Source organism: Haliaeetus albicilla, chromosome 28, assembly GCF_947461875.1.
Source record: "Haliaeetus albicilla chromosome 28, bHalAlb1.1, whole genome shotgun sequence".
Taxonomy (NCBI): domain Eukaryota; kingdom Metazoa; phylum Chordata; class Aves; order Accipitriformes; family Accipitridae; genus Haliaeetus; species Haliaeetus albicilla.
In genome coordinates, this window is record NC_091510.1 from 4,360,669 (window position 1) to 4,373,077 (window position 12,409).

The window sequence follows — 12,409 nt, forward strand, 5'->3', positions numbered from 1 at the left end:
GGTCTCTTGTGCAGGACTTCTTTCTGTGAAGGCATCTTGAGGATGTAAAAACTGAGTGAGACCTGAGTTCCCCAGCAGAAGGGCTGTGAAATGTTCACAAACTCATTAGCAGAACCCTGGAGGGGTATCAGAGACTTTTAACACTAATTGCAGTGTTACGTTGATACAGCCTTGTTTCTTTTATCTCTGTACAGCTAGGCCTGTTTAAACCTGTTTCTTTGGTGGGGTTGGCAAATAATCTAAAATAGAGTAAAAGCATTTAAGTTGTGGATATTTTAAGTAACAGCCTAACTTCGGAGCACTCTGTCCCTAAAGGATGGGCAGATCGTTTTTAAAACACTTGCTCAGCCTCTCAATGCAGAGCTGCAGGTATCAAACTTTTGCAGCTGGACTTTCTCTAAAGCAGCACAAGATGATTTGAGAATAAATTATGGTCAGAGTGGAAGAAGGACCAGGAAAGTTCTTCAGTGGGTAGTGGAGACCATGCATGAACCCTAAGGGACTTTGTGCCACCCATTAAGAACTGTCTTCTGTATTATTACTAATTCCTAGAACAGTGAAAGGAAGCAGTCTTTTGTAAGGTGCTATGCCATGTGCTTTGCACTCAGTTTGGTGCCTGGCTGGTCACCTGGTAAGCCAGTTCAACTTGCCAAAACAACAGAGAACTGACCCAGCAAAAGAAAGCTAATACTCTGTGTGTAGTGGTTTTGTTTGTTTTTACACGGAGGATTGGGTTGAATTGGCTTACTCTGTGATCAGGTGAACACCCCTGCCAGTGCAAGGAAAATATTTGGAGTTTGAGAGTGGGGAAGGAAGCAGGGATGCTGGAGCAGAATTTTTTCCCGTTTACACAGTGGTAAAAGGTTATGTCAAGTTGATTGATCTCATTAAATTATAGCCTTGCACCATGCTACACAGGGTTGCCCAAATCCCAACTCTGTCAAAAAGTGGCATTTTGGCAAGCAAGTGAAGCAGTCGGAAACTTTTCCATGTTTCACTTTGAGAGGGCTTAAGTGTGGGGTTAGTGACTTAAGAACTGTTTTACTCAAAGACCATTTTTAGTCTACCCTCAGGCAGAAGAGAGAGGCCTGCTTTCTTTAGAACAAAATGTGAAGCTGGATATATCATGTGTGAGAGAGAATCCCATAAAAGCATCACCACAGGTTTCTCAGCTGTCTCCACTGCACGCTGCCCACTTGGAGGGTGGATTAATGAGCCTTCCCACTGACAGAGGGAGAAGGCAATCTCTTACTGCAGACTCAAGCCCAGCACTGTACAATGGGTGTCTTTGAGAGAAAAAGTAATGTAGACCAGAGAGATGGTGTAAACCAAATGCTATATGTTGCAAAGTAGATGTAATTAGTATCACAGCAAGCCTGTACTACCCTAATGTTTTCTACAGCGTATACAAAGAAACTAACTTTGCTGGTTTAATCCAGTGAAAGTTGCCAAGGCAACAGCTTTCCCAGTACTTTATCTCATCAGTATATGCAGGAAACGTCTGTCATGAACATTCGAGTTATGATACTATTTTTCAAGCATGAAGAATGTAAAAACTACATTTTGGACAGTGTTGTCAGACTTGATTGTGCCTGAGCAGGCAGTGATACACACATGCAGGTATATATGTGCATTTATTTTTTAAAAAGTTGGTGGCTCATTCAAATTTTAGGAGTCTATAATAAATTACATTTCTAATCTAGCTGATGGATGGCTCTGCAGCTAAAATGGGAAAAGTGGTGTATGGAAATACAGCTGCCCTAATTCTTGTTTTCTGTCTCCAGGAAGCCTTGGAATCATGCCAGACCCGGGTTTCAAAGCTGGAGCTCCATCAGCAAGAACAGCAAGCACAGCAGTCTGAAACAGTTAATGCCAAAGTGCTCCTGGGGAAATGTATAAATGTTATCCTGGCCTTCATGACTGTCATCTTAGTGTGCGTTTCTACTATTGCAAAGTTCATTGCTCCTATGATGAAGAGCCGTTTTCATATCATCTGCACTTTTTTCGCAGTGACGCTGCTAGCAATATTTTGTAAAAACTGGGATCACATCATTTGTGCCATAGAAAGGATGATTATACCAAGATGAAGCTGCTGGTCTGGCTGCTCCCCCCCCGCTTCCCCTTCCAGTTTTTTAAGTGCTGTGTGTATACAAATCATTTTTTGTTGGTTTAAATGTGCAGACTGGATGGAGAAGGCTACAAAGACTCCTGGACTTTAAGGTGTAAATACATAAATGCATACTTTTTGGCAGTCATTTGCCTGTTCAATCCAATTATGTCTAATTGGCTATGTCTGTGATGAACTGCTCGCTTATGTCTGTCTTCTGCCTTAATCCAAAGGGTTTTCCACTTTACAAACCCACACCCACAAAAGATGGTGTGATGCTCTGGGAGGGATCCAAGCAACTGCAAGTGTCAGGTGTGCTTTTTTACTAGACTGGAGTGCAAAGAGTGTGATCAGGAGGGAGTGAACCACAGTGCGTATCAGCCCTGTTAGACTAATAAGTTAATTTTCTCTCTGTATCCAACTAGAATGATAAGCCAAATTATATAGTCATATATATTAATAGTTCTTGATTCTAAATTAATGGGTATCTGTATATGGGGTTTCTAGTTTTCAGGAGCAGCAAAACTGGATGCTTCTGCTAGTAACCTTTTGCACAGGGAGTTTATTGTTTGTAAATTAGACCAGTGATGACTATTGACCACAGTTAGCAGTTGTTCTATCCTGGCACTGTTCCTTATCACATTCAGGAAACGCATAAATGTGGCATAAGACTCCCAAAGATGAACTGCATTGAATGACAAGATCACCGGGCCACTTTGTAAAGAAGCAAATAACTGGTGCATAAGTTTGGTCTTGCAGACCAAAGCACTCTCTTGCTTCAAGCCCTGCAACCTGCAAGGGGAAAGAAGTACACAGAGAGGCAACATCTAGATTAGCCTTTGTTAGCACTGAATTGTTGGGGTGCTCTAACTGAATGCAAAGCAGGTAGGTGGTGGGACTCTGGGTACAGTGGATTTCTTTCTTGTGTCAGATTAAGGAATATGGAAGAAGCATGAGGGAACAGCTTCTTAGGGGAGCAGGGAGTTAAACTTCCGTAAATATACAAACACTGTGCAGACTTTCTTGACAAACATTCCTGAAAATAATGTATTAGCATACAGTACCACTACTAGGAGACAGGGTTGGTTTTGTTTTCCTCCTGGAATTTATTTTGCTTGATTTAAGAACTGAAAAAAAAAAAAAAAAAAATTCCCTGAAATCTGCTTGGCTTTCAGCCATCATGTAAAACAAGATCTTTAATTAAAAAAAACAAAAGAAACCACCACAACCAGAATTATTCTCTGCTCTCCATTAAATGAAAAGACAGTGTCTCCAGTTATTTGATGTTCAGTGTTACTTACTTTGAAAATAATTGTCACGACAGATTTTCTTTTCAGTTGCAGTATTTGTTATGCTGGTTTTATGGCAGTGGGGGGAGGGGATTACTTGATGTGTGTATTTGTTTTTAATCAAGTGCAATAGTTGGTGTAGAAATTCAGAAGACCTTATTCTGAGGAAAGGGGGTGGGGGAGGGGAGGCAAGGGAAGAACTTTGACATTTTACCACGATTGGATTAACAGTGAATACAGTTACTTGTTGTGGCTTCAGGGACTGAAGGAAGGACAGAATTAACTGCATGAATAGGGATATGACTAAGCATTTAGAAAATTCAATTAAAACACTTTAAAAATCATTAAAGAAATTTTTTTATATGTCCTACATCTTTGAACAGAGAAATCAGGAAGGATTGTGCTGGCTCGCACACACTGGAAATGGATCAGATCAGGCACACCCATGTTATCGGAACCCAGCCCTGCCTCATCTTCAGGGGGAGGTAGAGTGGAAAGCAAGTCCTGCTGAGAGGGATATGACTTTATAAAGCCCAAACTTACCAATTGGTTTATCCCTGGCTGTGTCAGGAAGAATTATTATATAGATACATTCTTCTTTTCCTTAGTGTTTGTTTTTGGGGGTTTGTTTGTTGGTTGTTTTTTTTTTTTTCTTCTCTTTGCCTTTACGCCTGTATTCCTGGTGTCCCCTGAAGAAGGAAGGAGGTATTGTGTTACGTATAAAAATCTTCTGTCTGAATCGCTGCATGTGCTCCTGCTGCTGTTCGCTTCAGGGAGACCTTTCTTCTCATGTCTTTTAACCCATTTTGGCACTGTATGCGTGCATTGCAACAGGCCTTCACCCACACCTTCCAAGTATCTGCACTTAGCCTCCTTTTACAGCCAGCTCATAAACAGGGGATTGCTTCTACCGCTGCAGCTCATAAACTTATCTTCAGAGGAAAGTCCCTTCCACAATTTTAAAAAGATTAAAAGGAAAAAAGAAGTAGCTCTTTCCTGGCCTTTACATCACAAGAAAGGCTTTCCCTTGGTTTGTTTTTATGCCCTTTTGATGTTTCCTGAGATCCTCTTCGTCTTTTCCACTGTTTCCATACAATTTGTTCCTATCTTCATTTTTAAAAAGGCGTATGATGTCTTTTTATAGTCTGTATTTTCCATTTCATTAGCCAATGAGCATGCTTCTATTCAGAGTCCTTTCCTTTCTGAAGTGTTTTCCTAAATTCCACCACCCATTTTACTGATCAGCCCTATGACTCTTCCCCCCCACCCCATTTCCGTAGGGCAGAAGATTGTACATCCATTACAAAAAACCAAGAGTCCTGTACTGCTCCTTAGAAAGCTGTGACTCTTCATGGTGTTTTCTTGCCATCTTCATTATAATTTCCATCCTTCTATTCCGTTTGCACAGCCACCTTCTGGTTTGGCCACTTGAGAAAACACTGTTTGTCTAGCATTTTGTTAAATGGGTTCAGAAGGGGACGTGTGCAAGAAAGGAATACCATGTGTTAATTTTTACAAAAGGAGAAACTCCTTTGCCTGTTGCATGGTTATATGTTTAAGGAGATAATCCTCCCAGTGCTAGTGTATGTGGTTAAAAATGTAATGTCAGATAGTCTCAAGGTCAGGCAGGAAAAAGGTTAGTCATTTTTCTTATAACAAAGGAAGTTGGTGTAGTACGACCTGGGGATATGAAGGCTTCTGCTCCAAGGGCATCCTATTACAATCCTGGAAGATGACCTCAGTGCAAAATGAGGGTAGAACATAAAATCAATGGGCCTATGAAGGATTGCTCACTGTTTTGATAAAATCTGACTGGGTTCAAATTGGAAACAAAAGGGTCTTGTGTTTCCATATTGGCTTTATATCTGGCAGAGGACACAGAAAAAGCTGTAAAAGGCTGCATAATGTTATTCATGCAAATTAAAACAACCCTAATTGGTAAATGGGCACAGCACTTCTCTAGGTTATTTTCCCTGCTGGATTTAAATCACTGGAGGATGTGACATGCATCAAGAAATTAAATAAAAGATGTGAAGGGCAAAAGCCTGCTTTTGGGTGAAACTGCTATGGTTTTGCACAGAGTAAGGCTGCAGTGCCAGGAGCTCGGCCAAGTGGAAGGGTACCCGAAGGGGAGGGAGGTCTCCCCTCCTGCCTTTACCCTCCCATTTCTTACCTTGTGCTGACACTGGTCTGTGTTGCAGTCTTGCGTGTGCCATGTTAGCTCGCTGAGCTGGGAAGAAAAACGTAGCAAAAGAGCTGGCTAGTTCTCCATGTCTAGAGACTTAAAGGGCTGACGGAAAGGTCTCGTGCGTGCAAAGTGGGGACAAAAAGGGAGATGAGCCTTTTTCTTTCTTGCTGCAGTGAATCATTAGCTGCCCCTAAAACTGTACTCTAGGCAGCCTCCCTGCAGAACGATGGGGCAGCTTCAGCTCAGAAAGGTTCTTCCTAGCTTTTGCCTACAGGGAACAGATACAAGCAGCACCAGGTTGTGGTAGCACAGGCTAGCTGGCTCTGTCTGCACCCAGGACCAAGAGCAGGCTGGTGGCTGGGCTGGGCTAGCCAGAGTTGATGCCTGTGCCGCTAGCATCAGTATGAGCATCACTTCCACCGCTTAGGCTGGGATTATATGAGTGTACGTATCTGGCCTGCAGTCAGAGCTCTGCTTGCTGTGAGAGCATGCCTAGGCCACCCCAAACAGTTGCAAGACATCTCTTAATGACAACTTTGTTCAGCTTCTCAATCAATTAACCGTGTTCCATCAGGATACGGTTTGCTTTTACATTCTCACACAACACCTTAGACATTCTTAGTATACAATGTACTCCTTACGCTTACTCATCGTGAGCCTTTGAAACACTTCCACTCAACAAAAAGTTGCCAGACAGTGTCTTTTCTGCTTGGCGCTGCCTGGTAGTCAATTATTTCACTTCACTTTGACTATAGCTCTCCAACTGAAAGGCCCTTCAGTTAGTTGTTAATACCTGTTCTACAGGCTTTTGGCAGATTTTTTGCTCAAAGGTTTCTGGAGATTCAGTTTCTCGTGAAGGTCAGCACAATTTTCCTGACCTCTCCCATTTCAGCATTCAGGTCTAAATTGGGTTTCCTCTAAAACTTATATAATGGATCCCTCCACTAACTTCAACTATAACTCCACTATTGTTGGACATCCACTTAGTCATTGACAGCACTGAATGAGACCCAGTTTAAATTCCTTCTCTTTTCTGCTTTACGTTATATGTGTTCGTGCAACTTCTCATTTCACTGCGCTCCTGTGATGTCTACTTGTTCTGATTTCTTGGAGAAGCACTATCAAATCTGGCTGCTTTTTAGTTTAATATCAAAATGCTTGTGTTATGCAGTGCCTCTGCTGCAGGACTGTCACATAGCGACCTGATATCTGCACTACATGAAGGCTATTTAAAAGCCAATGGTTTTCTTTGAACAAATCATTGACTGCTTATCTGGGGAATAAAAATTCAATAGGTGAAGGCCGTTTGCTGTAGGAAAGATACATGATCCACTGACTACAAGCTGAAGCTAGACAAATCCAGTGTAAGCATAAGCTTCAGTTTTGTAATCACAAGGGTTACAAGCTAATTATCAGCTACTGAATAACATGAACAAGGACTCCAACATTTGCAGTTAAAGTTGAATGCTGCTGTTCAAAGGAATCAGTTCAGGCTTGTGTTTGTGTCACGGTTTAACCCCAGCCAGCAGCTGAGCACCACACAGCCGCTCACTCGCTTCCCCCCACCCAGTGGGATGGGGGAGAGAATCAGGGAAAAAAGTTAAACTTGTGGGTTGAGATAAGAACAGTTTAATAGAACAGAGAGGAAGAAAATAATAATGATAATAATAAAAGGATTGGAATATACAAAACAAGTGTTTCACAATGCAATTGCTCACCACTCACTGATCGATGCCCAGTCAGTTCCTGAGCAGTGATCCCCCCTCCTCGGCCAACTCCCCCCAGTTTCTATACTGGGCATGACATCACATGGTATGGAATGCCACTTTGGGTCAGCTGTCCTGGCTGTGTCCCCTCCCAACTTCTTGTCCCCCTCCAAGCCTTCTTGCTGGCTGGGCATGAGAAGCTGAAAAATCCTTGACTTGGTCTAAACACTGCTCAGCCAAAACTGAACACATCAGTGTGTTATCAACGTTCTTCTCATACTGAATCCAAAACACAACACTATACCAGCTACTAGAAAGAAAATTAACTCTGTCCTAAAAAGTCAGATAACAAAGTCAACTGCATAACCACAGGTAGTGCTTTCTGGAATTAAAATTGATGAACAAGAAATTATTTTGGGAAAAAAAACAACCCCAACTCACAGAAGCTTGTTGTTCATTTAGGTGGTATGGAAACCAATTTTGGAAACCAAGCCCCTTTCCAATGTGATACAGACATCTTAATTCTGGATTCAATGGTACAACAGAAGGTAAACACAGATTAATGTAATTAAACACTTTAATTTGGATAACAGAATTTAATCACTTCTGAAAGTCCATCTAGGAATAGCAATCAGGCAAGTTTATTCTCTTCTTTTTTAATCAAGCAAATATTTATCTGCTTTTTTTCATTTACCATCGTGCCAGAATGTGGCCTTTAATTAATTACATTTCTCCCTTTTAAAATGCAAGAGATTATAAAAGGCTTGTTTTCAGATAAAATTTGAAAGGTCTCTCTGATGCTGAGTAGAATCCAGCAGAAAGAATTTTTTTTTACATTACAACAGTGAAAGACTAAGAAAACTTTAGTTAATGGAATTGCTTATTTTCCCTGAAAAAGCAAACCGAGCAAACTGAGATGATGCTGTATATAAAGACTGCATGAGGACTAGTCAAACTATCTTGTACGGTTGATTTGCTGTATGTTTAGCATATTAAGTTGTACTGTTGTTGGAAAGTTTTGCACAAAGCCACCTTTCCTTTTTACCCAGAGAACCTGGGTCTGGTAGTATCGAGGTGTACCAAAAATTGTCTGGTTTTATTGACTAAAGTTAATTGTCTCAGTATGTGATCTACAATGTTTCTCATACCATTTTCATTTTGTGCAGCACTGTGGAAAGATGCAACTACAAAAATGTAATTTTTGTATATTTTGTTGTGTAGTCATGACTGCCTCTAAGGTGCCATTAACATTTTTTAAAATAAAAATATTTACATTTATTTGATGATGAACATTGTTTCTTAAACTTACTGTCTGATCACTCAAACCACTATCAGTTTTTCTTTGTCTGTACTAAGTTACTCAATTGACAGTGACAAAGTCATTCAATTGAGCGTAAGCCCCAGCTTTAAAATACTGATGAAACTGAGCATTCTGCTCTGCTGCAGTTTTGACCGAAACCGGTAATTTGAGTTTTATTTACAGCTATGACATGGCAAAACTGCAAGCATCAAATGAGGTATCGTCATTGCTCCTCTCTAGAGCTTGTGTGAACATGCTATGCAAACACGGTGCTATTGCGCCAAGCAGTTGGACTTGCTTTGGAGTATCTTTTGGGAAAACCGAATTAGAAACCTAAGCTGAATTTTTACATTATTGTCATAAATCTTAGTCACATGTGCCAAAAATGCGATAGTGACATGCCTAATAGTTAACATAGCTGACATAAAGCAAAACATTTGCATTTATTTTTCACAAAGCAGAGGTCTTGTCAGCTGGCACCAGCAGCCATTGGGAACGATATTATTTTTATACCAAGAACAGCGTGTTGCTTTGCAGTCATGCCATACTTCCTATTTCGTCCTCTTCGAGGAAATGGCCTACAGCAGCTCCCATGTCACCTGCAGACAGTCCAAGGTCTTGTCATGCTGAGTTTCACATGGGTGCCTGGAACTCTGTTTATATTAAGCCATTCACAAACAGCAGGTTCCCCCACAGCCACTGATAACTTTTGCCCACTTCTGGCCTGGGCTGAATAACCCCTGCTAACACACTGGCAAACCAGTGTAAAAAAAGGCATCTCACTCATCAGTTCTCTCAGTTGTTCATAACTCTGGTTTGAAGAGTGCGTAACACACCCTGGTAACTGTTTTAGCACCCAAAAATAGAAAGGCAGAGAGGAAAATACAACAGTGCTGTTTAACTTAGCACAGAAAGAGAAGCGTCACTCATAGCCAAGTAGTGGTCACTGTACAGTGTTAGCAATCTTTGGATGAGACAAATAACCCTTACCAGTAGTGTACACTGAAAATACTTCGTGTTGGTGCGCCTCATACCTCTGAGAGCCAAAGCTGTACGAATGTGCCAGAAACCACCTGAAGGTACCCAAGACTTCATCTGCTACTGCACTGCAACTCATTTTGCAACACCAAAAACTGCTTTGAATTAGCTAGTTCAGATACCGCTAGCAGTGCAGTTTAAACTTGGTGATAAATGCTTCCTGAATACATGTGTGCCATCGCTCTGCTTGTGCTACTGTGGGAGAGCGCAGCAATCAAATGCCAGGTTCTGCCTGCCATGGCAACTAGCGCAGAGTTGATGTAATTGAAAGGAGAAATTTCTACGCTGTATCTTCCTCAATTCCTGTTTGGACTGTGGACTTAAGTGGCAACACATTAGTTTTGTGAAGTTACCTAGTGGATCGATGCCATGTTACCTTTTATGTGCAGCCTACCAGATTCAGACAGAAGTAAAGCAGAGAGGCTGAACTCCCCTGCCTTAGGACAAGCTTGAAGCTGGCCAGTGCTAAGCTGCTGAAAGAAGCATTGACACGCTTTTGACAGAAACTTTAGAAATTGAGCTTGCATTTGATGTAGTCGTGATCCCTTCAGCTGGTGAGGAGTGTGTGGTTCTACCCATCTGTATGTGTAAATTTGGAAAAACTCTTTTTAGTTAGCAGGGCTAGAATGGAGTCAATCCAATGGAAATGAAAGCACAGTCAGGACTGAAGGCTGTAATATGTCAGAACAATATACCTAAAATGTGAGATCTCCTTGTAGCCCAATGAATTCACTCTGTATTTTTCTGTTGAATACCATTTTAATAAGTTGGTACAGGTCTGGGAAACATCCTTTCCCCCCATAGCCACAGACGCAGGGTTAAAAGGGGATCAACATGCTGAACAGAAAAGTAGAGAACACAACTCCTGTGTGATCAGCAGTCCCATACAACACATTTGCCACATCTGAGTAATGGATTCATAAACTGCCAGATATTCATGCTTTATATCTACTGATGTCCTATGTGCTAAAAATTACATTCTGTCCCTACTGAGCTCAGTGGTAAAAACCTGTCCGAGTTTAATCGGGGAAGACTCTTACCACAGCACTATGGCACTTAAAAGCAGTTTCATCTTCTGATTTTGCAGTACCAAAAATATTATTTTTCTCAGGCAATCTACACACAACAATGTATGGTTTTAACTCTCCACCACAAAGAGCACACTACTCGGTCACAGACATCTCTGCCACAATTGTATGAGACAATGAAACTATTTGCACACTTTCAGGCTCTGCTGACTCAGAGGCTGAACAGAGCTCGTACTCCCAACACTAATTCCCCACTTGGCCTCTATCCTGCTAGGTTGGATTCAGGTCAAGGTGACATAAACTAAGCATGGATTAAACCACAGGTATGACCAGTAGCATGTGTGCATAACAGCAAAACCCTTCTCTAAAGATATGCCACTGGGCTACAGGAGCTTGAGGATCTATCTAATCTAGCAACTATTTTCAGCTTGCTCAACTGAGGCAGCAAGGAATTCTAAACAAGCTTTCAAACTCATCAAGACTTTTTCCTAACCATACTTACACAGTGTCTTCCTCCAAAGAGTGTATCTGCAAAATGCATTGAAATACTTCCCTGGGCTTCTCTACATATTTTACAGCTCTTTGTATGTTGCTTTCTTTGTGTGAGGATGAACCTTGCTGCTCTCTGAAATGCTGATCTACCCGGAACTAATATAAGATGACATTTAAAGAGACATAAATAACCTCTAATACTGTCAAACAAAAACCTTGAGGTCTCTAAATGAAATATCTACTTTTACTTGAGCGCCACAGTGAATTTAAATAGTGTACCCTAAAGAGACTATTTTTTTGTAAAATAAACTACTGAGATCTGAAGCTGCATAAAGTTCTATTTCTATAAGAAGACATGTGTTGTGGGAGACGTTTCAAAAAGGCAAATTTGCCACTGTTGGAATAATCCAACATGTTATAAAGGTATTATACCTGCTTCCTTTAGGTACTGACTTAATTAGAAGAGTAAGACTGACAGAAACAAAGAGAAAACAAACAAATCCCAATATGTTTCTTCTCTCTCCTCAACAGGATGGCTTCTTTTCATATTTACTTCTCTCAATTATTCTTTCATTTTTCATGTAATATTTATAGTCTTCATTTTCTAGCTGTTTCTCCCTCTTACTCTGTAGGCTCATCTCTTGATTGACGCTCTTCCCTGTCTGCTGTCCATAAGCCCCACGCACCTGCTTTTCTACTCCTCCTTCCTTCAGCCATCTCCTCGTTGCGCCCTTGAACTCCATCTTGTCTTTTGCTTTTTCTCTTTCTTTCCCTGTACTCTACAAGATTCCCAGATCAAGCCCATCTGAGTCACTACAGCAGCTCTATTTTTAAAGCAAGCTTCTCGCATTGCTGTGAGACATGGAGAGAGACGGTCACTGTGACAAAGAGGAGCATCGTTACTACTCATACTTCAAAAATGCTAGCTATCAGGTGATTAACTAGAATCACCTGACTCAGTGGGCCTCAGAAGGAAACAAGTACCCTTTTGTGATCAATGTGAAAAACTTGGAGGCAAAAATAAAGTAACACGATTTCCAACCATCTTGAGGCATCCTCTTAGAACAAGATTCCACACTGGAAATGATTACACAAAAACTGTACCATTATCCAACAGATTAGCTGGCAAGAGACACCCAACCCTGTCTGTTGATTTTAGTTACCAAAATAATTTTAGCTTTTGTAATTTTTTTGCTATGTCCCCTGCAGACCTCATACCAAGTGACCTAGATTCTTGACGTCATGTTTCTCAAATAAATTA

General features: G+C 41.0%; 1 protein-coding gene across 2 annotated transcripts in view; it reads left to right on the plus strand.

The window, feature by feature from the left end:
• TMCC3 (transmembrane and coiled-coil domain family 3) overlaps positions 1–3,335 on the plus strand; it is a 127,217-nt gene extending 123,882 nt beyond the window's left edge. For both annotated transcript variants that reach the window (XM_069773678.1, XM_069773677.1), the window contains exon 4: positions 1,785–3,335. In XM_069773678.1, the coding sequence (XP_069629779.1) occupies positions 1,785–2,087 (303 nt within the window). In that variant the 3' untranslated portion in view covers positions 2,088–3,335. The remainder of the gene's footprint in view (positions 1–1,784) is intronic.
• The last annotated feature ends 9,074 nt before the right edge of the window (positions 3,336–12,409 follow it).